General features: G+C 38.7%; 1 protein-coding gene and 1 long non-coding RNA gene across 3 annotated transcripts in view; one reads left to right on the forward strand and one right to left on the reverse strand.

The window, feature by feature from the left end:
* On the forward strand, positions 1–16,025 carry mfsd12b (major facilitator superfamily domain containing 12b). Of its 2 annotated transcripts, none has more exons than XM_022670222.2 (11): positions 1–1,429; positions 3,725–3,935; positions 7,164–7,290; positions 11,091–11,282; positions 11,653–11,745; positions 12,347–12,439; positions 12,587–12,757; positions 13,159–13,253; positions 13,857–13,987; positions 14,320–14,365; positions 15,490–16,025. In XM_022670222.2, exons 1-10 carry the CDS (start codon positions 1,168–1,170, stop codon positions 14,322–14,324), a joined length of 1,380 nt encoding a protein of 459 aa, XP_022525943.1. In that variant the 5' UTR covers positions 1–1,167; the 3' UTR covers positions 14,325–14,365; positions 15,490–16,025. The 2 variants fall into 2 exon arrangements, with proteins under 2 accessions (XP_022525943.1, XP_022525942.1); XM_022670221.2 differs by having other exon boundaries at positions 15,495–16,025.
* Positions 10,772–26,008, reverse strand: part of LOC111192613 (uncharacterized) — a 27,660-nt gene continuing 12,423 nt past the window's right edge. Inside the window, exon 3 of the long non-coding RNA XR_002650030.2 lies at positions 10,772–11,298. This is a non-coding gene — a long non-coding RNA (uncharacterized LOC111192613). The remainder of the gene's footprint in view (positions 11,299–26,008) is intronic.

The raw sequence follows: 26,008 nt of genomic DNA on the forward strand, positions 1-26,008 counted from the left end.
AGTAAAGACTAAGCTTGGTTGTTTAGTATGGCGCAGTGGATAACACCGCCGCCTGCTTATGAGCTACCACATCATCATGTGGAAAACTGGGTTTCAATTTCCGGTCTGGGTGACTATACTATGATACACCAATACAAGTCCTTGGGAAAAGTTCCTAACACTACATTGGCTCATCTCTGTAATAGAAATAAGCGAAAGGCAAAAGCCAAAAGTGTAAATGTAAAATGTAAATGCACTTCTTGAATGTTCTCATCTTAGTTTTCCTTTCAGCGTTAAATTTCCATTCAAAAAATCTTTAGGAGTCTAGTAGGTCTTTATCACTAGCAGTAGGGTTACTGTGTAGCTTATTTCTGGTGGTATTTGAGCTGAAAGTATTGAGGATCTGCAGTCTGTGATCTTTACAGGCCTTGGATGTTATGAGAAAAAAACCTAGTTGTTGTGGATAAAAGCATCTGTTAAATGCTTGTTAAAATTAAAACCAAGCAAAAAAAAAAAAAACAGCTAAAAACATGCTGAAGATTCTAACACACCTTCGTGGAGACTACTACAGCTCTGCTGCAAGACCCCAACATACATGTATACAGGTGTTTTATCATTTAGGTGGAATTGTCCCTTTTTAATGTGCATCCATTACTGACACCTGTGTTCAGTTGTGCCCATGCAGCAGCTTGTGTGATATATAATCTTCATAGCAAAACTCTGGACACTTGGAACAGGATTCCCTATATTAAAGCTCTGTGCAAAATGCTAAACCTCAGCTAGAGCCAGAGGTGCTGTAAGGTTCTCTGTGGTGATGCAGAATCTTTATTCAGTATTATCTTTGGGATGAGTTTTAGTGGCAGAACTAATGCTCCATTAATAACACCTGACCTCACTGTTGCTCTTACTGTCTTATGGCTGAATGCCATCACTTAAGTTACTTCTCACAGCAATGTTCCAACATCTATTCTAAACCCCTCCCGCAGCACGTGGTGGGGTGTACTGTTTTTGTTTTTTTTTGTATTGTGTACTGTGATGCTGTGGCGTTTCCTCCGCAGCTGATTGGTCAGTAGGGTAATTAAATCAGGTGACGTCTCCGGGCGCTTTTCTGAAAAGTAGGGATGAGGTCCGGAGGTTCATTCAGTCAGCGGTCAGGGCTGCTGCCTGTAGCCGGAGAGAAGCCTTGCCATGCCGGACTCCACGCTGCCCGTGCCCCGCCGCCTCGCCTACGCGGTGGGACACTTTCTGAACGACCTGTGCGCGTGCATGTGGTTCACCTACCTGCTGGTGTACTATCACTCCGTGCTCAGCTTCCGGGACACGAGCGCGGGGCTGCTGCTGCTGGTGGGGCAGATGGCGGACGGGATCTCCACCCCGCTGGTGGGATACGAGTCCGACCGGACCCGGGGCTGCGGGACCTACGGCAAGAGGAAGACCTGGCACCTGATCGGTAAGAGCCCAGTCTGACCAGTTACTACCTGCAGAGGTTCCCAGTCTGATCGTTTACTACTTATAAAGGTTCCCAGTCTGACCAGCCTGACCAGTTAGTACACATAGAGGTTCCTAGTCTGACCAGTTACTACCTATAGAGGTTCCTAGTCTGACCAGTTACTACCTATAGAGGATCCCAGTTTGACCAGTCTGATCATTTACTACTTATAAAGGTTCCCAGTCTGACCAGTAAGTACCTATAGAGGTTTCCAGTCTGACCAGTTACTACCTATAGAGGTTCCCAGTCTGACCAGTCTGATCATTTACTACTTATAAAGGTTTCCAGTCTGACCAGCCTGAGCAATTAGTACTTATTGAGGTTCCCAGTCTGACACAGCCAGACTAATAACTACCTATAGCGGTTCCCAGTCTGACCTGTCTGACCAGTTACTGTAGTGTTCCCAGTTCTTCCTGTTGACCAGTTACTACCTGTAGAGGTTCCCAGTCTGACCAGTTACTACTTATACCACTTGAATATAAATTCTTCACCAAAACAGCAACATTACAGGGGGAGATGAATTCAATATTAAAAGAGTTTTTTCATTTATTTCAGGTAATTTTGGAGAATTTCTATTGGTCCATTTATCAAGAAATTGTAAGGGACAGTTGATTTGTTAAAATTATGTACTAAACTAAAAATCAGCAAAAGACAGCAGACATAGGCCGAGTAAGGAATTAGGAACATCTGTACCACAGTATATTTAGTACAGTACAGTTACTTTAGTCTTCTACAAAATACCACACAGTGGTTTAGGCTACTGTAAGACAGCATTACAGGGATTTTATAATTTGTAGAATCATTTTAGAATACTTTTAGAGAAAAGAGTCCATTTTGTGATAAGAATTAAACTCTGTATTGAAAGCCGGTCAATTAAAAGCCCTAACACAAATCTTCAGGCTGATTGTATCAAACAGCAACAGCAGATCAAAGCAACTGGATTTGTGCTGTAATCTTATTAATAGTAGTAAATCGTATTATAAGAAATAAATATTCCAATTGATTTACCTGTCCTACATGCACAGTTTAGTGTTTCCCCCAAAAGAAGCTATTTGTATCTTTTACATCTTTGTAGAGATGTAGAGAATTTTAATTTTTAGTTTTAATTCAGACACTTTGGTGGGGTTTAGAGTAAGAACAGCATTTGATCATGAGACGACATCTAAATAAGACTTTGACTTGGCCACTCCTAAACCTTCATTTAGATTTATATGCTTTTTTTGGACTTGTTTGCTTTGGGTCATTGTCCTGCTGCAGAGCCCAAGTATCAAGTAGCTTGAGGTCACAAACATCAGTGTTCAGATGTTTCTCCAGGCTGTTCTCAGTGTAATCAGGTTTGTTGCGTTGGTGGACGTCCAGCAGCGGGATTGGGCACCCGTGATTTATGCATATTCCAAAGGAAAGCATTGAGTGTGGATAAGGATAGGGGTCAGTGATCAATGTTACATAAGAAAGGATCATGTGTGTCCACACATGAGGTCACGTTTCTGCCAAACACTGGAGATAATTTAAAAAAATAATAAATTCAATAATAGGAACGCTGAAGCCTTTCTGTGAGTCACTTATAGTAAATGTCAAAAACAATTTTTTTTAGTGAATTCTTAATTTTGCTACTTTAAGTTGCACCTATTGCTGAGACACATGTGCAACTGCACTCAAATGGCTTGTCTTAATTATTTTAATTATTAAAGATTTAAAATCCGATGATATTTACTGTACAAGGGACCTCCTGGATAAGTTGTCCATGCCCTTTTGGTGCCATTTTACTAGGAAGGTTCATCACTGTTATCTGTTTTCTTTATTTGTAAATAAAATTTCTCATTGTAAATCACTGGAGTACCAAAGTTTTAGAACGTTTCAGACTTTTTGTAACATTTTCCAGACTGATAGATGATCAATGACTTTGTTTTCTCACCTGTTGTTGAATTTTTTCAGATCTGGGCATAAAATGTTGCTTTTGAGATTTATTTAAGTGATTTTTTGATTCTACATGTCTGGCGGTATTCAGGCCTGGTTGTGGCTAGGTTGATTTTTTTATTGTTTTTTCCCATGATAATTGAAATCATAATTAAAAAAAGCGCTTTTTATGTTTTCTCAGGTTATCTATGTCTAATATTAAAGTTTATTTGACTATCTAAAACATGTAAGTATGAAAAAAGCAAAAAAACAAAAGAAATCCCTACAATGGGCAAAGAGTTCTTTTATGTTTTAGATCTTTGTTCTAAAAACTGTTCTGTGTTCTGTGTTTTATTTTAGGGACTGTCAGTGTCATGCTGTCTTTTCCCTTCATCTTCAATCCCTGTGTGGGTTGCGGCGTGGGAACGCCTCAGTGGGTGGGGCTTATTTACTTCATGCCCTTCATCATCGTCTTCCAGTTCGGCTGGGCTGCGACACAAATCTCCCACCTGTCGCTCATCCCTGAGCTGGTCACCTGTGAACACGCCAAGGTTGAGCTCACGGCCTACAGGTAAGAGAGAGTCCAATGCTATTCAGATAAAAGTTATATATTTATACTGATATGGGTTATAAATCATAGTTATATGAATTAAGCCTCAGCATGCATGGAGTTGTAGAGGTTCCTAATGGTGTTCTGTGATCATCATAGAAGTATAGACGTGTTGATAGAACATCCAATAGCATTCCACACATTTCCAACCAGGTATAGACCTGGTGATGTAGCTGGCCAAAAAAAAAAAATCCACCTGGATTTAGGTAAGTAAATGATGTGAGGTTGATGCTGCAGTTGGTCTGCAGGTTTAGGTTCAGCAACAGTATGTGCTGAAAGAATGAGGTCAGCTGACTCTACCTGAATATACTGAATATAGACCAGGTTATTCCTGGATCAATGGATTTTTTATTTCTTCCCTGATAAACACAGGCATATTCCAAGATTACAATACCGGGATTCATGGTGCTGGAATAGTGAAAGAGTTCAGGGTTCAGGGAGCATGAGATCATCATTTTCACACATGGATTGAGAGAGAGTTCACCACAGAGTCCAGATCTTAACCTCATTGAGAATCTTTGGGACGTGCTGGATGGAGAAGAGCTGCTTTGTGCAGCCGTCAGACTCTACCGGCATCAATGCTGCTGCAAGATCTTGGTGAAAAATTAACAAATTAACACTGGATTGAAATAATTGCAGAAGCTGTGACAAGCTGTGTATGTGTATTTGCACATCTGTGCAGTTTGTTAACCCTTTCCTGTAAAAATAATGTAAGGACGCTGTTTAATATTCTCTAAAACTCTCTAATATTCTACTATAAAATCTATACCACAAATAAATCAAATTCACTAAAATATTTAAGATTTTCTTAATTATTTTAATTGCAATGAAAGCATTTTTTATTTCATAAACCATCCATAAACAGTTAAAATGACTAAAAGTGTTCTAAATCACATTAAATTACTAAAAATTAGCTGTTACTTTGCTACTTTGGCTTAACAGCTTTAGTACTACTGTTGTTCAATGCAGTGGGCGGGGCTAAATTACTGTATTTTATTGGTTCATAAACTCAACTTGTTCATTGGCTGGTTCATTGTCTATTCTGATGGACAACAACTTTTAAATAGTGTTATGTGCAACAAAACATAAAGAAAATACACAATGTTGATTGTAATGGATGCAAAAAGGTCTTATAGGGGTTAAAAGGGGTGCCCAGAAACATTTGGACATATAGGTGCAGTTTCTCAGACAGGGATTAACCCTAGTCTTGGATTTTTAATGGAAAACCAACTCATACATAATGTTTGATGCATTTATTACAATATTATTCTTCAAGCTTCTTTTTGCGAGTGTAACTAATAAATCTGATGGAAAAACCCCATAACAGAGATTATAAGCTCTGCTGTGTGACACATGACTGATTACTTAGCGTGTTTTACTACAGTTACATTATGCTTTCATATCAAACCAGAAAACAAGAAAACAAACAGATTTGGCTCTGAGCCAAATCCCCCGCGTTTGGCTCCTGTAGGAGTTGGAGCATGAGTTTGTGTTTCCTGGGAGAGAATGAGTGTGTATGAATAATTCACGTTTCATATGCAAGTGCACACTTCTCTAAGTCCCTCTGGCTCAGCTGTCACTCAGCAGAGCTGGACGCCACACTGTAGCGCGTTGCGTAACGTCCAGTGCCTCGGTTCACATTACAACTCAGATTAATTACTTAAGAAAGTGAGACAAGGAGACGTGGGCGGGTGGACTGCATGACCATAACTCATAATTCAATAACTCTTCTACAGTTCTTTTACTGTATTTATCAGTAATGCAGTTTTAGGAAAGGATATACAGGAGAACACAAAAAAAAAACCCTGAAAAAAACATAAAAAAAAGCAGGTCTCACTTGTCTCAGTTGAGGTCAAATTTTCCTGATTCAATAATAAGAAAGAAACTAGGCAAAATTATCTTCCTAATAGAGTTCTAATGGAAAAACCACTATTGACCAAAAAGAACACAATAATCCTCAGGACTTTAAGAAAATATTCTGCATGCTGACAAGACAAAAGTGGAACTTGATGGTGTTGTTCTGTTTTGCTGCTTCAGGACCTGGGAACTCACTCTCTGGCCATCCATTTGTAACCTTAAGCTCGGGCTTACTCGGGTTCTGCAGCAGGACAGTGAGAAAGAAAACACAATATATTCTCATTTAAAAACAGCATAAATGTGGCTGAATTAAAACAATTCAACAAAGAAAAATTGTCCAAAATTCCTCTACAGAGATGTAAAAGATTGATTGCCAGTTATTGCAAACGCTTGATTGCGTTTTTTGCCACCAAGTGTGTCACAACCAAGATATTAGATTTTTCACATAAGTCAGGTTGGTTTGGATAGATTTTTTGGTACCACTTTAAAATAAGACTACCTTTATAAAGGGTTTATAAATGGTTTACAATTAGTTTATTAATGGTTAATAATTAGGTTGTAAATGCCTTAAAAATCATTAATCAGTTATAACACATACATATGTAGAAAAAGCAAAAGTAACCTCTTGTTTGCCAAATAGTGAACTATATTACACAGCCATCTATATTGTTGCCCTTTCTAATTGTGTTATAACTGATTAACAATGTTTTTAAGGCATTTACAGCCTAATTAGTAACTATTAATAAACTAATTGTAAATAATGTATAAACCCTTTATAAAGGTAGTCTTATTTTTAAGTGGTACCGATTTTTTCTCCTTTTAATAACTAATAATAAATAATAAATACATTCTCATTTTAAAACAGCATTTTTTATTTACTCATATATTTACTCAGGGCTAAAATTACCGGAGGGCCACGGAGTTCAGCGAAAAACAGTAGATAATTCAGCCTGTAATTTTCTCAGAGGACGTCTGAGAAAAGCACATACATGGTTGTTCCGGATGGGAATAAAATCACAGAGGACCCAACATAAAAGAGAAAATTACCCCAGGACCCCCTGAGAAAATAATCCTGTCCAGATAGGGTTTAAGTCTGACATTAAAATGTGTTTGTTGATCTGAAAAACGTAAGCATGATAAAAAAGCAATACAAAAGAAATCATTAGGGGGCAAATAGACAAATACTTTTTCATAACATCGTAAATGATATCATATACCATTCTGCATGCTCCGACATTGTTTAAAGATAGGTTAATTGTGTTATATTAATCTCTGATGTGATAATAAATTTATAAATAAAGTGCTCACCTTTGTTTGCTGTTCCTCCCACAGGTACGCTTTCACCGTGATGGCCAACATCACCGTATATGGCGTGGCCTGGCTGTTGTTCCACTTCCAGCACCTTGCCGACCCCTCTGTAGCTGATCACTTGAGTCAGGTGGACATCCCCATATTCAGGGTAAGAGCTTCACTACAGCGCTCTCCCTCCACAGGCTCAGCTCGGCATGGGCTGTATTCGTTGACAAGAACATGTGAGGTCAGCATGTTGGAGGATGATGATCAACAGCCTGTTTTATCCATCCACAACTTCCCAACGCTTCCCCAAAAGCATTGGATGGAGCTCTATTGTCCCACAGCTTCAGACAAGATTAATTCATTAGTAGGGGTGTCGACAAACTTTTGCACTATATATTTTATAGTGTATACTGTGTTTGCCTGTTGCAACATCATATTATTAGAGTGATTTGCAGGCGCTCAGTTTCCCGCAGATAATCCAGCCGTGTTGAACTTGCAGTACTCATTAAGATTTTAGTCACAAAGCCAAAACTGGATTAAGATCAGCTAAATCTGCTTGGATCGGGACCGGGGGGGGATTTCTGCTAATCTTGCTGTTCTTTACTGATCTGATTGTGGATATTTGGCGATGGACAGGGGTTGACAGAGTGCCATCACCTTTGAGTCATTCATATTTTTGTTTTGTTTTTCTAAATAGTGTGAAATATTCAAATTTTGAATATTCAAAGTTTGAATTTATAAATATCCTAAAAATCAGCAATGTGTTCAGCATCAATCATCACATATATCAGAGGTTTTACATCATATATATCATGTATCATATGTCCTCTTATCATAACCTATCCTGTTCTACACTATACTATCAGATCAAATTTGTCACGCCTGGCCCTGTTTCCTGTCTGTCCTCGTGCCTGTGTTGTCCCACGTGACCCGTGCCCCTGTGTTCTGTCAGTGTTTTTCCACTCACCTGTGTCCATTTGTAGCTCCGCCCCTCATTAGTCAGTCCCCAGGTGTTACCTGTTCTCCTTCCCGCCTTGTGTGTATATTTAAGGATCTTTGTCACTAGTGTTTCTGTCGGTTCTTGTGCGTGCTACACGTCTGTTAGGTTGTGTGTTTCTTTTGGTTTTTTATTTATGTATTTATTTTTTGCAATAAATCCGCATTACCTGCATTTACGTCCGCCCCCTGGTTCTCCCTGCTATGCACTCCTGACAGAAGAACTCACCTAGCCCTGGTCTACCACTTTGTCTCTGTCGGTCTTTGCCCCTTCCCCAGGTGTTTCCAATTCTAGTGTGTTTGTGTTGCTATAAATAGCCCAAGTCTCCGTGCCAGAGCCAGCTGCCCAAGTCTCCGTGCCAGCTCCCGCTGCCAGAGTCGCCGCGCCGCCAGCGCCAGCTCCCGCTGCCAGAGTCGCCGCGCCGCCAGCGCCAGCTCCCGCTGCCAGAGTCGCCGCGCCGCCAGCGCCAGCTCCCGCTGCCAGAGTCGCCGCGCCGCCAGCGCCAGCTCCCGCTGCCAGAGTCGCCGCGCCGCCAGCGCCAGCTCCCGCTGCCAGAGTCGCCGCGCCGCCAGCGCCAGCTCCCGCTGCCCGAGTCGTCACCCCACCGGTTCCTACTCCCAGGACTTTGTTTCGTCCCAGGCCCCACGTACCCAGGCAGGCACCGAGGCCCCCGGACTTTCACCCCAGTACTGTGCCCAGGCTGGCTCCGTGGACTTCCCCTCAGACATTTGCCAGTCCTGGGCACCCACCCGTGTTTTTGGTCCCCATATCTCTCCCTGTTTTGGTCCCTGTCTCTGTTTACGTCCCTGTACCCGTGTCTGTCTCTGTCTCTGTTCCCGTCCCAGTTACTGTGTTCGTGTCAGTCCCTGTTAATGTCCTCGTCCCTGTTCCCATGTCTAGTCCTGTCCAGTCTCCGTCTCCTGTCCAGTCTCACGTCCAGTCTCCGTCTCCTGTCCAGTTCCCTGCCCAGCCTCCGTCCCCTGTTCTGTCTCCGTCCACCGTCCAGTTCCCTGTCCAGTCTCCTGTCCAGTTCCCCGTCCAGTCTCAGTCTCCTGTCCAGTTCCCCGTCCAGTCTCAGTCTCCTGTCCAGTTCCCCGTCCAGTCTCAGTCTCCTGTCCAGTTCCCCGTCCAGTCTCCGTCACCCGTCCAGTTCCCCGTCCAGTCTCAGTCTCCTGTCCAGTTCCCCGTCCAGTCTCAGTCTCCTGTCCAGTTCCCCGTCCAGTCTCAGTCTCCTGTCCAGTTCCTCGTCCAGTCTCAGTCTCCTGTCCAGTTCCCCGTCCAGTCTCAGGCTCCCGTCCAGTCTCAGTCTTTCGTCCAGTCTCTGTCCTCTGTCCTGTCTCCGTTTCAGTCCCCGGTTTCGTCTCGTGTTTTCCCCGGCCTCTCCCCGCCGCCAGCCCCCGGGGTTCGTTTTTACGCGCCTCGGGAGCTGCGCGTTTAGGGGGAGGCTTCTGTCACGCCTGGCCCTGTTTCCTGTCTGTCCTCGTGCCTGTGTTGTCCCACGTGACCCGTGCCCCTGTGTTCTGTCAGTGTTTTTCCACTCACCTGTGTCCATTTGTAGCTCCGCCCCTCATTAGTCAGTCCCCAGGTGTTACCTGTTCTCCTTCCCGCCTTGTGTGTATATTTAAGGATCTTTGTCACTAGTGTTTCTGTCGGTTCTTGTGCGTGCTACACGTCTGTTAGGTTGTGTGTTTCTTTTGGTTTTTTATTTATGTATTTATTTTTTGCAATAAATCCGCATTACCTGCATTTACGTCCGCCCCCTGGTTCTCCCTGCTATGCACTCCTGACAAAATTCTATACTACACTACACCATAGTATACAATTCTATACTATACTATATGATATAGTAACATAGTATACAATTCTATACTATACGAAATTATACCTTATTATACAATTCTATACTATTAAATATGATACATAATAGTATAAAATTCTATAATATACTATACAAAATGATACCATAGTATAAAATTCTATACTATTCAATATGATACATAAGAGCATAAAATTCCAAACTATTCAATATGACACATAACAGTATACAATTCTATACTATACTGTACGATATGATACCATAGTATATAATTCTATACTATACTATATGATATAGTGACATAGTATAAAATTATATACTATTCTAAATTATACCATAGTATACAATTCTATACTATCAAATATGATACATAATAGTATAAAATTATATACTATACTATACAAAATGATACCATAGTATAACATTTTATACTATACTATAAGATATAGTAACATAGTATAGAATTATATTTGATACTATATGATTCAATACCATAATATAAAAATCTATACTACACAATAGTATATGACACTGTAGTATAAAATTCGGTGCTATACTACATTATACTATAATATACAATTCTATAGCTCTATAATTCTATATTCTGCACTGCACTTTACTATACAGCACACTCCTGTACAATATTATAAAATACTATAGTATCATATTGTCACTGTCCAATGAAAAACATGTATCTCCTATGCAGCAAATTTACAGAAGAGAGATAAAAGCTTTTTAACTTTCAGTTGAAGTCAAAGTAAAAATAGTTTATTTTAGATTGTTTTGGACAATTTCTATTGGTCCATTCATCAAAAAAAAATCGGGAACAGCTTTTATGTTAAAATTATTATTTTTTATTTCTACAATAAAACAAAATCTACAAAAAATTAATTACTTGTCTTTAATTGGACAGCAATGGTATGCTATACAATACTATGCTACCATAAGCTATACTGTACTGTTCTACAATGTACAATACAATTCTACACTATATCTATACTATTATTTAATATTACCTTCAAACAACCCCAGGGACCACACCTGTCTTTGACTGGATTATATTTATATACATATACATTATATACTTAATATACAGTGGTGAGTAATGATGAGTTCTGAATCAGTGGTGAATTTAACTCTGATTTTTCAGGATCTGGCGCTGATCGTGTTGGGTGTTGGTGCTATCTTCACACTCATCTTCCACATGGGAACTCAGGAGAGAGTGCCGCTGCGGGACGAGACGGGGGAACGCCACCCCCTGCTGCCTGACTTCAGCTCCGGCTCCGGCTCCAGGACTCTGCTGCAGTGGAAGCACTGGTTTACTGAACCCTCCTTTTACCAGGTGACTCAACACTGCACTGCAAAACAAAGACTGACTGACCTTTTTTACACAGTTTTACACGCACACATTGTCATGTACAGATTTGGATCATTTTTTTTACTTGACAGCCAAAACCCACCCTTAGTGAATTACACAAACTGCCAGAAGAAAATGTTTCTTAATTTAATTAATAATAACAAGCGGAGGAAAGTAATTATCATTAACGAAAACGAACAAAATAACAAAAACTGAAATTAATAGAGACGGTAATTAAAATAAAAAAAATGGTAACAAACTGGAACTGAATTAAGAGTTGATGTACATATATCAATTCATGATTGCCCAGCGCTACATTCAGTAGTGGTCTCTGTTGTTGTTTAATGTTCTGCAGGTGGCTCTTCTTTACATGTGCACCCGACTGATCGTCAACCTCTCTCAGACCTACATCTCAATGTTTCTGATCAATTCTTTACTACTACCAAAGGTAAGAGTGAAATTCAGCCAAGAAATACATTTTAAAAAGCCTCTGAATTCGGCACCATAGTAGTGCCAAAATCTGCACCCCCACCATGAAAAGCACCCTCTGTCGGCAGCACATATATACCTTCTGCATAAATAAAAAGAGAAGATAATTCCCGAAGGGTTCTTATCATGGCAGTAGTGTAGATTTTAGGGGCGCTTTCAAAATAAACGTTTATTTTAAAACAATTTCTGCTTTTTCTGCGGTATCATTTTATTGGGGGGAGGAACAAATCCACCTGTTTCTGATTTTGCATCCCTCCCCGGTTCCTACACCAATGTGTGGAGGTATTTTTAGCAGTCAACAGTCTCTCAACAAGAGGTGCACTACACAAAAGCAACCTTTGAAAGCCTTTTTATAGGCTTAAAAGTGTAGGAAGCACTTTTAAGCCCTGTAGTGATTAAGACCCAGTTTCTAATCAGACCACAACTGTAATTATTCACATATCTGCCTGAGACATAACTGAATGTTGAGTTTTGCAGCAATCTGGGTGCATTTTAAACAGTTAATAAAATATATTTTTTTATAATTTTGTATTAACGTATTATACTGAATGTATTGGCAGAAATACATTGCCACCATTCCGCTGGTGATCTACGTCAGTGGATTCGTGTCCTCTCTGGGCATGAAGCCTGTCAGCAAACGAATCGGTACCACAGTGAGTCTACACACTTCCTCTAATGATCACAATCCTACACTGATAAAAGAAATGGACCCTAGTTTTTATTGGCTACAGCAGACGTCTCTCTTTGTTTTTATAAAATTAAATAATAATAAAAAAAAAATCATCTCTCTGTTTTCTTAGATGACGTATTTTCTAGGCTTGATGCCCATCCTGGGCTTTGCTGTCTGGGTGCTGCTGGATCTGCAGATGGGCTCCCGGGTGTTTGGAGCCGCCGTACTGCTTGGATCCGGCTCTGCCGTTATCCTGGTCATGTCCCTGTCCATGACTGCTAATCTGATTGGAGATCAGACGGTGAGGTCCAGTTTGGCAGCTGTATTCTGCTGTGGCCGTTGAGCTTCATAATCAATGTCATTGCACATTGCTAATTGTCAATTATTTAATTATTAATTGACAATTAGCAACATCTACTGCACTGCTCCATGTACAGATATATGTTTACCTTGTATAGTAAGTTTTTTATAGCCTTATATATTTTTTCTTTGTTTTAATTTATGTTTGAATATGTTTCTTATTGTATTGTGTTGTTGCTGCTGGATGCCTCTATATATCTATCTATCTATCTATCTATCTATCTATCTATCTATCTATCTATCTATCTATCTATCTATCTATCTATCTATCTATCTATCTATCTTTTATTATTATTCTCTTATTCTTGTCTTTCCTTTTACTATCATTTCATTTTCTTACAGCAAAGTGGGGCATTTGTGTATGGAGCGATGAGCTTTACAGACAAGGTGTCCAACGGACTTGCGGTCATGCTGATCCAGGGCCTGTATCCCTGCCGGTAAGACCAGCACAGTGCATATATATATATATATATATATATATATATATATATATATATATATATATATATGTGTATGTGTGTGTGTGTGTGTGTATATATATTGTAGTAAATATATCTGTGCTGTCCAATAAAAAACAAGTATCTCCAAAACAGTAACTTTACAGAAGAGAAATAAAACCTTTGTTGATTTCAGGTCATGTTGGAGAATTTCAATTGGTCCATTAATTAGGAAAATTTGACACAATGTAAGAGACAGTTTATTAATGCGTATTTAAAATATTTAGTAAACTAAAAGTTGATAAAAATGGAGATATATGTTTTTGATTAGACAGCAGCAGGTTAGTAGAGTGGTTCAGCAGACAGGGAAGACGGCGAGGACTTTCCAATGGAATTCATTCTTGGAATGGTCCCCTAATTTCAGAAATGTTTGGATTTTAGAAGGTCTGAGTAGATCATTGTACTCTATTCTGGATTGATTGTAATGTGTGTGTGTATCTATGAGTGAGTGTGTGTGTGTGTATAGCTCATTATCTGTAATGGTATGGTATGAGTATAATGTCTTATAATGTCTCTCACACAGTGGTGATATCTGTTTAACAGGACGCTGGTTTGTTGTACTGGGTGCATGCAGTTCTACCACATTGTCATGGTAACGGTAACCGGAGGCGTGGCTATCATTGCTGGTCTCTGTCTCAGCACCATGATTTTCTGGCCAATCAGGATTCGCAGACGTGAGTCCTATCTAAATCATCAAAAACTTCATTCCTATAGAATGGAAGGAAATGGAACCATAGCATTTTTTCCACAGTCAATGATTACATTTAGATTTTACAAGGAGTATATATACTATATATATATATATATATATATATACAAAACTAAAGAAGCTATTCTAAAACACCAAACACTTCTTGGCTGATCAGCTTTGATCGATTTTGTATAAAAGCAAATAGTTTGAATTTGATTTCCTGTCAAAGTATCATTTTAAACTGCAGAGCCCTGTTTGGTATGAGGGTCTCAGTGTATGAGCTGTTTATCTTCTGTATGTTTGTCTCTGTTTCAGACTGAGAGGAAAGTGTTCACCAGCAGGAGGTCTTCTTTCTGAACAGGTGAGGTGTGAACTTTATGAGAAGACGCCTGAAACAGCATTCTCTGTGAAGCGCGAGAGAGAGAGAGAGAGAGAATGTTTACACACATGAGAAACCTTCTTATATTACCAGCAGAGTATAAACTTCTACTTTCTTTAAAATGATACAGCTTCTTCTGCTTCAGGCACACTGCAGAACACTTGATGGAACTGGTGTGGTTTTTCAAAAACGCAGTCGCGCGGTGCATCACGGCTCCGATGCGTCGCGAGCGGGGGATGCGATGCGATGAATAGTTGAGCCGAGCTGAACTTTCGTGTTCGCCTGATACGTGTCTGCAGCGCAGTGTCTAAAAAAAACATTTAGTTCCGCTTTTAAGCGTCCAGAGAAGCCTGGAAGAGAAGTTTCAGGCTTTCCTGCCTCATATATTAAAACCCTGCTGATTTACAGGGACTCTGATCACAGTAACACAGCGAGGAGAGAGGCTGCAGAGATTGTTGGGGTCTCTAGGGGTTTTTTAAAATATTAATATATAATTTAATTGGATAAGTTTGCTTTTGTTAGCCTATATTCTGCTCACGAGACAGTGTAATAAAGCTCAATCGAACATATTTATTAATTATATTTATCAATACACATTTATATATTTTTAATTTATAGAAAATAATAATAGCTTGTATAAAAGAATTTAAATTTATTAGAACGATTTAATTGGACGACGCAGGGAACGCCTTTGTCAAGCCTACATGTGAGCAGTTGGAGGGGGGCAGTGCGACCATGTGTGTTGATGCAACGGAGCCGTGTAAATGCAGCGTTAGGGTCATTGTCTTGCTGCACGATCCACATTCTCTCGTGATTTAGCTCACAGACAGATATCCTTACATTTTCCTTCAGAAGTTGCTGATATAATTCATATTTTCCATTAATCCATTGTTGCATCAATGATTAAAAGCTTTCCTGGCAAAGATACAATAAAAAGGCCCAAACCATGATACTCCCACCACCATGTTTCACAGACAGGATATGGTTTTAAAGCTGAACTGCAGATTAAGCACGTGTAATGTGCACCTGGCTGCAGAAAATGAACAAATATAAGCACAAATATTGTGTGAATATGTATATGTACTCTGACTGAGTGTGTTTCTCAGGGCAGGTCTGAGTCTGACTGACCGCAGGCTTGGTGGAGAGATAGCAGGAGAACATGGAGAACAGAAGCTTCAGTGTGTTTGGGAACAACACGTCGTGCTCTGTGGCGAGTGACCGCAGGACGCAGGGCATTCTCTCTCTCTCTGCTCAGGACTTCTAATAACACACAACTATGAGGAGGCGGGACGACATGCGGTCATGAGAGTCCTGCCTCAGCACAGTTTATTTACATCCCGCTTATTCTCCTTACCAGTGTGTGATGTTTGGATTTTAATAGGAGCCAAATCAGTTTTTTTGTATATGAAGATGATCTATAGACAAATATGGAATATTTATGTTTTATGTGTTTTTAAATCTGATTGTAAAAATGCCCTCTGGTGGTCGAAGAAACCCAGAAGAGATTCTTAATTGGAGACCCTCCTCTAGGGGTAATGGAGGACGTGTATTTATTTATCATGTGTTCTGATGCCAACCTTCTAGAGAAGATTTTTTTTGTACTGTACAATAATTCATGACAATAATAAAGGTTTATTTTAAAATAGGAGCTTCAGTGTCATATAATAATAGTTAATTCTAAATAAGTACAAAAAAAATGTTAAACACTTCAACTTCTACCCAAGTATTTTTTTCTATTTTTAATGTTTTAAAAATGTTTTACCAAAGTATTTATACATGTGTGTCTTAACATACATGAATTCTAATATAAAAAAAAAAACATCTGAAAACAAATCCAATAGGTGTTTATAATATACTGTATGTACATATACACATTTGTATAGGTACAGGGGTTGAACAATGAAACTGAAACACTTGTCATTTTATTGTGGAAGGTTTCATGGCTAAATTGGAGCAGCCTCGTGGCCTGGTGCACCAGTAAGAGCAGAGTGTGAAGGTTCAATTAGCAGGGTAAGAGCACAGTCCTGCTCTAAATATTTCAATGCACACAACATTATGGGTGACATACCAGAGTTCAAAAGAGGACAAATTGTTGGTGCATGTCTTGCTGGCGCATCTGTGACCAAGACAGCAAGTCTTTGTGATGTATCAAGAGCCACGGTATCCAGGGTAATGTCAGCGTACCACCAAGAAGGACCAACCACATCCAACAGGATTAACTGTGGACGCTGTAAGAGGAAGCTGTCTGAAAGGGATGTTCGGGTGCTAACCCGGATTGTATCCAAAAAACATAAAACCACGGCTGATCAAATCACGGCCGAATTCAATGTGCAGCTCAACTCTCCTGTTATAAATTAGTGTGGTCTAAAACCAGGTGTTTCAGTTTCATTTGTTTAACCCCTGTGTTTCATAAACTATATAATCTATAATCTACATAGAGTGGTATTAAAAAGGTTGGGCAACTATAATAATTTTCATGATTTTCCTTTATAAGTCATTGGTTGTTCAAATCAGCAATTTCAGTTAAATATATCATATAGCAGATGAACACAGTAATATTTAAGAAGTGAAATGAAGTTTATAGGGTTTACAAAAAGTGCACAATAATTATTTAACCCTTGTGTGGTGTTCGGGTCTGTGGGACCCGTTTTCATTTTTGATCAAATGATACTAAAAAAATATTTTTTCTAACTCAAACTCGTTGGCATTGGCTCATTTTTTGTGAAAAACATATATCAAAACACATTTTCGATAAACGCACACTGTACACCCCCCCCCCCCCCCCCCAACCATTTATATTACATACAGTATGTTTGGCCAAGGGCTAATAAACATTGCTTCATTTGTAAATTTTAAACTAAACAAATTTTCTACTCATATCTTGAGTTTAATTCATTTTCTTTTACATTTTATTAAAAAACTAATAAAAAAAAGAGTAGCACTTTTTAAAAGAAATGTAACATAAGAAAGGTAAAGGGCAAATATTAACCATGTAAGCTGTTTATATTGCTTGCAATTTAGGTGAAGCGAGATGTGTAAAGCATTTTAATGTAAAATTGTATAATTTTGCTGAATTAAATACCAGGAACAAAGTAAACGAGTAACAAAAATATGAACACCACACAAGGGTTAAACTAAATTAAGCAGATGCATAAATTTGGGCATTATAGGTAACATATGGAATGATCACTCTTAGCATAAGGACATTTCATATGCTGAATTTTCTTATATATATAAAAAAACGTTCAGCAGTTTGGGGTTGTATTAATGAACTGCAGGTGATCTTTCGATAAATGTGTCAATTTGCAGATTAAGAAAGTTTCATCAGCTCCACACTCTCTACAATAGCTCTGTTAATAAACGTATTCACAGCATTTCCTCGGGAACAATAGCTGTGTTTGTAATGTTAATCTAATTATTCTAAAGCCCCTTGTTTCACTCACCTCCCACTGTTCTCTAATGACTGCTCCGATACCTCTTTTCTTTGTTAAAATTAGAATTGAATTCTCAACACAGGTGCTGGAGACCTGCCAGCCCTCAGAGTTTATCTACCACACACACCTGATCCTTTAGTGAGGTCAAGATGTTGGATGGTTGGTCATCACCCCAAATCTGGATGAAACACCATCCTTTCAGAGAACCCAGTGCCACTGCTCCACAGCTCAATACTGGGGGCTTTATACCCCTTTAGCCCATTTAAAATCTAAACCCAGGTGTTAAATCTGATCTGTAGATAAGAACTCCAGGAGTTGTACTGGTCCTAGATTAACCTGTTTATTGAGATTTAGCTGAGTAACTGTAGATAAACTGCGTTTCCTCTGTTGTCCACTAGAGGGAGACAGTTCAGGACTAACACAGGACTAATGCAGCTCTGGAAAAAAACTAATAGAGTGATTCAGTTTCTCAGATTTTGCTATTTGTAGGTTTATGTTTGAGTAAAATGAACATTGTTGTTTTATTCTATAAACTACAGGCAACATTTCTCCCAAATTCCAAATTAAAATATTGTGATTTAGAGAATTTATTTGCAGAACATGAAACAAGTTCATATTCATAAAGTTTTAAGAGTTCAATATTTGGTGCAATAACCCTGTTTTTTAAACACAGTTTTTATGCATCTTGGCATCATGTTCTCTTCCTCCACCAGTCTTACACACTGCTTTTGGATAACTTTATGCTGCTTTACTCCTGGTGCAAAAAATCAGGCAGTTCAAAAAATGGCTCCAAGGAAGGGAACTGGATCTATTTGTCTGGAAATGGCAAAAAAGCCCTTTCAGTGTTTTACTGAATAAATGAAAAAAATAAAATAAAAAATGTTTAATAGCTTAATAATGTTTGTTAGCTTACTCTACCTCACTCTGTCTCACTTTACCACACTCTACCTCCCTGTACCTCACTCTACCTCTCTGTACCTCACTCTACATCACTTTACCTTACTTTACCTCACTCTACCTCCCTGTACCTCACTCTACCTTGCTCTGTATCACTTTTCCTCACTGTACTTCTCTGTACCTCACTCTACCTCCCTGTACCTTAGTCTACCTCCCTGTACCTTAGTCTACCTCCCTGTACCTTAGTCTACCTTGCTCTCTCTCACTTTACCTCATTCTACCTCACTGTACTTCTCTGTACCTCCCTGTACCTCACTCTACCTTGCTCTATCTCACTTTACCTCATGTACTTCTCTGTACCTCACTCTACATCACTTTACCTTACTTTACCTCACTCTACCTTGCTCTATCTCACTCTACCTCACTGTACTTTTCTGTATCTCACCCTACATCTCTTTATCTTGCTCTAATTAACTCTGCCTTGCTTTGTCTTACTTGACCTCACTCTGCCTTGGTGTACCTCACTCTACTTCACTGTACCTTGCTGTTTCACTCACTGTACCTCACTCTGTCTCACATGACCTCACTCTTTACCTCGCTCTACCTTGGTTTACCTCGCTCTACCCTAGTGTACCTAACTCTTCCTTGTCTTCCTCACTTTGCCTCACTCTTTCTCACTCTACCTTGATCTATCTTGCTCTACCTCACTATAACCTACCCTACCTCACTCTACATCAGTCTACCTTGCAGTGTCTCACTCTACCTTGGTCTGCCTCTTTAGTCTTCAGTCCTCCCTCTGTTGCTGCACACAGGTAATGCAGTTAGAGTTTTCTGTTGTTGCAGCACTTTCAGTGTGTTATTGTGAAAAGCTTCTTCACAGTAAAAATATAAATACCATTTATCTCACAGCCTTACTGAGAAACAGGTTTCTGGGACGTCACTACAGTGAAATAAGTATTTCTGACTGGGCCAAACTGTCACAAGCCTATCCGTGTCCAACCAAATCCTGCTTCTGCCTCCAAAAAGCACAGAATAATCTGGCCCAGCCCGATCTTACTGGCTGGACCTCCAGCCCTCAACATCTGGAGAAAATGCTGGACCTTCTAACACATGATATCCGAACATGTTGACTCATTCTCATACATGGGCGGCATTGAATTTCCACGAAACAGAATATTCTGAAACATAATCAACAGAAACAAATGCAATGGCGGCCTTTAATTAGCGCGGAGCGACTCCCGCTGATCGGCCCACGGACAGGCTGCCGTTACCCCCCGGCAGTGTTTAAACCTGCGGTCCGGCCTAATTTGAAGAGCAGGCATAATCACTGCCCGTTAGTGCGACCACTAATTGGAGTCTGGGCCGGGGCCTGTAGTTGGACGGAGGTGGAGTGCTGCAAGTGGTCTACGATTACCTCGTTAACAGAGAGAGAGGTAAGGCATGGGCCTGCCACCCAGGGCACCAGCAGCAGCAGCAGCAGCACAGGGAATTCTGGGAGGGTGTTAGAGACGTTAGGGTAATCACACAGCCACTAACAGATACTCATTCTAACATGCCGCCATAGCACAGTAATTTGCAAGTATGGCACATGCAGACATAAATTATGGCCTCATTTTCCAAAGCAGTTCCCGTTTAACAAACTTAAACTGTAAATTTCGGCCACACTGTGACCCCTAAACACAGCTTGCCTGGATACTGTTCACTTCAGAATGCTCTGTTAGAACCATGATCTGTATGTACCATGTATGTCCAAAAGTATCCAGACACCCCTTCTAATTACGGTGCACCCACTGCCGATACAGGCTTTTAGGTGAGTATCTCCCATAGAAAAACACTACGCCAAAAAAATGTTAGAGGAAGAGGTATATAAAGCTCTCCTACACCAGGCTACAGGGGTCTCTAAAGTGATGTCTCTGAAGTTCCATCCAATACCTTTAGAAGGGGTAATAGTGGCAAAACCTAATCATCCAAGATCACTACAGAACCTCACTGATTCCAGGGTGAGGCTAAATGCAATCAAATCCTGCTCACATCAATGTTCCAATATCCAGAAGGAAATCTTCCCAAATTAGTAGAGGCTCTTTTTAAAGCAAGTAAGAGGACAGAGACACATTTAACAGGCTTGTGAAAACAACCAGTGTTCACAAGTTGGTACTGTAAAAAAACTCTATATAACATTAGGATAAACCCAAATAAACCTAAACCTAGTCGCCAATGAGAATGTCTACCTGTAATTAACTTGATATATTAACTTTATACGTTAGAATAATAAACCCAAATGGACATAAAGTCATTAGTAAGTGAGAGTGTCTACATGTAATTAAATCTACATAACATTAAAATACTAAACCCAAATAAATACAAAGCTAGTCGCCAGTGAGAATGTCTACCTGTAATTAACTTTATATAACGTTAGAATAAACCCAAATAAACATAAAGTCAGTGGTCAGAGGGCGTGTCTACCTGTAATTAACTCTATATAACATTAGAACACTAAACCCATATAAACATTAACCTAGTACCCAGTGAGTGTCTACCTGTAATTAACTTTATATAACAGTAGAACAAAGCCAAATAAATATAAAGTCAGTAATCAGAGAAAGTTTCTACCTGTAATTAACTCTATATAACATTAGAATATATTTAAATAAACATAAAGTCAGCGATCAGTGAGAGTGTCTACTTGTAATTCAATCTACATAACAATAGAATACTAAACCCAAAATGACAAGGTCAGTGTTCAGTGACAGTGTCTATGTGTAATCAACTCTTCTATTTATTTATTTATTTATTCTATTTAACATTAGAATAAACACAAATAAACATAAAGCTAATCGCCAGTGAGAGAGTCTACCTGTAATTAACTTTATACTACATTAGAATAAACCCAAATAAACAGTCAGTAATCAGTAAGAGGGTCTACCTGTAATTAACTCTATATAATATTAGAAGAATAAGCCAAAATAAACATAAAGAAGTTAGTGATCAGTTTTCAGTAAATGTATGTAGTCTAATAAATAAACTCTATATAACATCAGAATAAACATTTTTTATTTCAAGAAAAATCTTCCAGGTAATTTTATTTGATGCCTAAACTTCTGAACCAATGTACAGGAAACCGCTTGCCTTAAAAAAGTTAAGTAATGGGGAATGAAAACTTAAGTTAGCATAACTTAGAACATCAAAGGGGAAGTTGATTTATTTCTATGGTAGCTCAGGGGGAATCACTACACACTGATGGTGAGTGTCAGAAAGTGTTGGACACACCCAGTATGCAAATAGATTGTGACAGAAGCCAATGGAAAAGAAGCTGCCAATGACAAAACAGAGTCTACTCAGTTATTATAAGTTGGATCAACTCAAAGATCTGCGTTTGAATGTATTAAATGAGCCCAAAAATGTTCAACTAACTCAAAATAGTTGAGTATTGTTTAGAAATATCCAATTTTATGTAAAACAGACTTAAATCATTTGAGTTTAAACAACGTATGTAACACTTCTGGATGTAAATCTAACGTTGCTGCCTGGCTTTTTACAGCATGTATATTTTAGTGTATAATGAGGATAAGTACAGTCCAACAGCTCCGTTTTACTGTAGATATTCTAGTTATCAGAAGCAGCTGGATCTGACCCATATGTTCTGTCACTCTCCTCCCCATCGTCTATTGCTTTTCTGCGCTGGAGGTCACCCAAGAACGTCCTCCACAGATTGTGTAATTACAGCTAGCATTCATACATGTCTCCCTTTGCTTATAAACAGAAACTTGACATTTGCTGCTCTGATGGCACAGACCCATGCTGACCATCCACAGCCTTATTTAAAGCTCAATTTCTCATGGGCTCGCTCTCTTTTCTTAAAGATATTCCTGGAAGTGTGCAATGCCTCTCCTCTATCCCGATATAACTGGAAATGGCTTCTTAGCCTATGGGTTGTCATGTGACTTCACATGAGGAAGATAACAGGGCTTTCATCACACCTGGAAAAATAATAAAATATAAAATAATGTTATAAAATAATGAGTTTCTTTGATTTTACCAAATAGAAAACCTCAGGAGTATAATCAAGAGGAAGATGGATGATCACAACTTATCAAACCAAGCTGAAGTTCTTGAATTTTTGCGCCAGGAGTGCCAACTTTAAGGCATAAAGTTATCCAAAAGCAGTGTGTAAGACTGGTGGAGGAGAACATGATGCCAAGATGCATAAAAAAAACTGTGATTAAAAACCAGGGTTATTCCACCAAATATTGATTTCTGAACTCTTTAAACTTTATGATACGAACTTGATATGGTCTGAAAGTTCTGCATCTTTTTTGTTATTTCAGCTATTTCTCATTTTCTGCAAATAAATGCTCTAAATGACAATATTTTTATTTAGAATTTGGGAGAAATGTTGTCCGTAGTTTATAATATAAAACCAAAATGTTAATTTTAATCAAACATAAACCTATAAATAGCAAAATCAGAGTAACTGATTCAGAAACTGAAGTGGCCTCTTATTTTTCTCTAAATTTTGAAGGTCATACTGTAGAACGGTTGGTTTTGGTTTGGTTAATTATGGAGCTTAGGTAAAATATTTGAACAATAATTCTTATAACTTACTTCTTATTTTTTTCATTGATCTAAACTTACTTAAGCTTGCACATTTCCCATTGGCTCCTGCAACTATTTATTAGCATAGGTGGGAAAATTAGGTGGGGCAAGGGAGGAAACAAGGCGGAGACGAAGCACATGATTAACAAAAACTGGGATGGGACAGAACAAAAGAACAAAACAAAAGCTTGACACTAGAACTGATTCACTCAGGTAAAGAATGCTTTTGACATTTTAATGTTTTTTTTTTTTTTTTTCATTTGATGTTTTCCTATACAGACCATATTTTGATAGTAAAATAAAAAAGAGATTCATTTCTAATGATAAATATTTTCCTCTATAGATGTGGGCCCTTGTTTTTGTATGGTATGGTACTGAATATTGCTGAATCAGCCCAATTGCATTTTTTGCATCATTTTTTTTAGCATCCTTATTTTAGTAATAACTGTTTTTTTAAATGTGGGTTCAAAACAGCATATTTATGACTGTACATGCCCTCAGAAACGTTATATACAGTATGATGTGGGCACAGCCATGTTTTCACATGTATCCTATATTTTCCCTCTTTTATTCTTGGCTGGGAATGAAAATGCGGCTGTTCGACGGTGACTCCGCAAAAATCACCACACACCCTTGATGAAGAATCATGAAAACGGCTGAGAGAAGCCAATTAAAGAGAGAAAAGGTTACCAGCAGAGAGCATGTCATTATTGTCAGAATAGGCCTAGTTCATGAATCATTGTGGATGACCAAAGAATGTGCATGAGTTTGGTTTCCAACCCCCAGCTGGGACAGACGAGGCTTGGGTCAGTCCTGTTAGAACTGGATTTGGTCCTGTCGGGGTCAGGGACCAGAGACTGAGACATCTGCCTCCACTGCTGCCGCTTTCCCTTACCGGTGACTTTGGTAAGTCTGCTGGAAAAACATTGGAAAAGTGTGTTGGGGGTTTTCAGGACTCAATCATGAGTGAATGGAATCACATGATCTACTAGAGTAGAGGCTGCTGTACCAGATGATGGATAAGGGGATTGGATCTATGGGTCTAATAATTAGTATACATTAATTATGTCTAAGTGGTGTCAATCAATTAAACAATTAACACATTAATTGCATTTTTTTTCTTCTTAAAGCTGAAGATTTTATAATAATTTAATAGTAAATGTAAATAAATGAGTCACTGTTAGATACTACCAGTGGTGTCAATTACGTACCGAAAATAACTGTATTATTGGTTATGTTAACAGGTAATGGTAGACAGTAATGATTCTGTAACAGACCTTTTATTTTTATCTTTTCTCTTCATTATACTATTCAAAACCCCTCATATTTTACTGCTGCTTTTCTAAAGCACTACTCCAGAAACTCCAGCAGCTTCAAACTGTGTATACACACCTCTCTCTGATGAAGATGGGCAGGTGTCTGACATAATGGGTGTTTCCTATAAAAATTAAATTTCAACATTTCAAGGAAACTTGCTGCTCTAGATTTTTAAGTTTTCAACTTTTTAATTTCGAACAAAATCACATTTTTCTTATGTAAAAAACTTAATAATTAATATTTTTTTTAGTTGACCTTATTCTATGAAATGTCTAATGTCTTGAAGTGTCAAACTTTCCAAACCAAGGACAGACACACGCAGATACCAATCAAACAATTTATTAACAAAGGGATTAGACTTAGGCTAGACTAGGGTCATACACTGTAAATCCATACAGGTTAAAGGCTATGCAAAAAGAGTAATATAAATACAAAAATAGATTCGGCAACAGTAAACAAAAAAGTGCAAAAGAGTAAAAAACGCAAAAAGGGTTGGTAACAATAGGAAACAAACTAAAGGAACGGGTGGTATTTATACAAACACAGACCAAGTGTGGGTAATCAGAAGCTCGGCGAGTTTGAACGTGATCAGCAGAGTCAGGGAAGTCTGCTGAGAGAGCATGCTGGGAATTGGAGTCCTAGTTGTAAAGTTTAGAGTCCAGAGCAGGCAGACAAGCGTCAGGACTTTAGCTGACTATCCTTTAGGATAAACTAGATATTTTTTAAAAGTTGTCGCCAACACATTTTACATTAATCAAATTCATGTAGTGGCACAATACTATTTCTTTAGTTCATTTATGTTAAAAAAAAACTGTGACCACATTTATCTAATGAGTCAAACTGAGCATGTGCAAAGTTGTTGGTTTAGCCTCAAATAGGGTTCAACTACAATTTGTAAATTTTGACAATTAATTTGCTTTATACAGTGTAAACTATTTCAAGGTTTGTGTTTTATTTCTAGAGTCTTTTAACAATTTCTGATGGATACTGTAAATCAGGGGTGTCCAAACTTTTTTTGTTGGGGGCCAGAAAGAGAAATATATTTGAAGTCACGGGCCACAGACTCTATAATAAAACAAATAATGAAATATACCACTTTAAATAATACATTTTCCTGATTACTTTCATTTACACACCATTTTACTTGACTTACTATCTTTATCTATCTGTGACAGTGTTGTGTAAACTAAGATTTTTCAAATTGATGATTTCATGATGTCTCTTAATATTAAACTCCTTAATTACGGTAACTTTTAGACTCTTTTGCACTACAACTGCGCACTCTCTCCGCTTTTAGACTCTTTGGCCTGTTTTTCTGCGCTTCAACTGCGCACCCTCTCTGCTTTTAGACTCTTTGGCACGTTTTTCTGTGCTTCAACTGCGC

The sequence above is a fragment of the Astyanax mexicanus genome, chromosome 12 (assembly GCF_023375975.1).
Source record: "Astyanax mexicanus isolate ESR-SI-001 chromosome 12, AstMex3_surface, whole genome shotgun sequence".
NCBI lineage: Eukaryota > Metazoa > Chordata > Actinopteri > Characiformes > Acestrorhamphidae > Astyanax > Astyanax mexicanus.

Coding starts and splice junctions, on each gene's coding strand:
- mfsd12b (XM_022670222.2), top strand. CDS start 1,168: ATGCCGGACTCCACGCTGCCCGTGCCCCGCCGCCTCGCCTACGCGGTG. Junction 3,936..7,163: donor GTTGAGCTCACGGCCTACAG/GTAAGAGAGAGT, acceptor TTCCTCCCACAG/GTACGCTTTCACCGTGATGG. Junction 13,254..13,856: donor CAGGGCCTGTATCCCTGCCG/GTAAGACCAGCA, acceptor TCTGTTTAACAG/GACGCTGGTTTGTTGTACTG.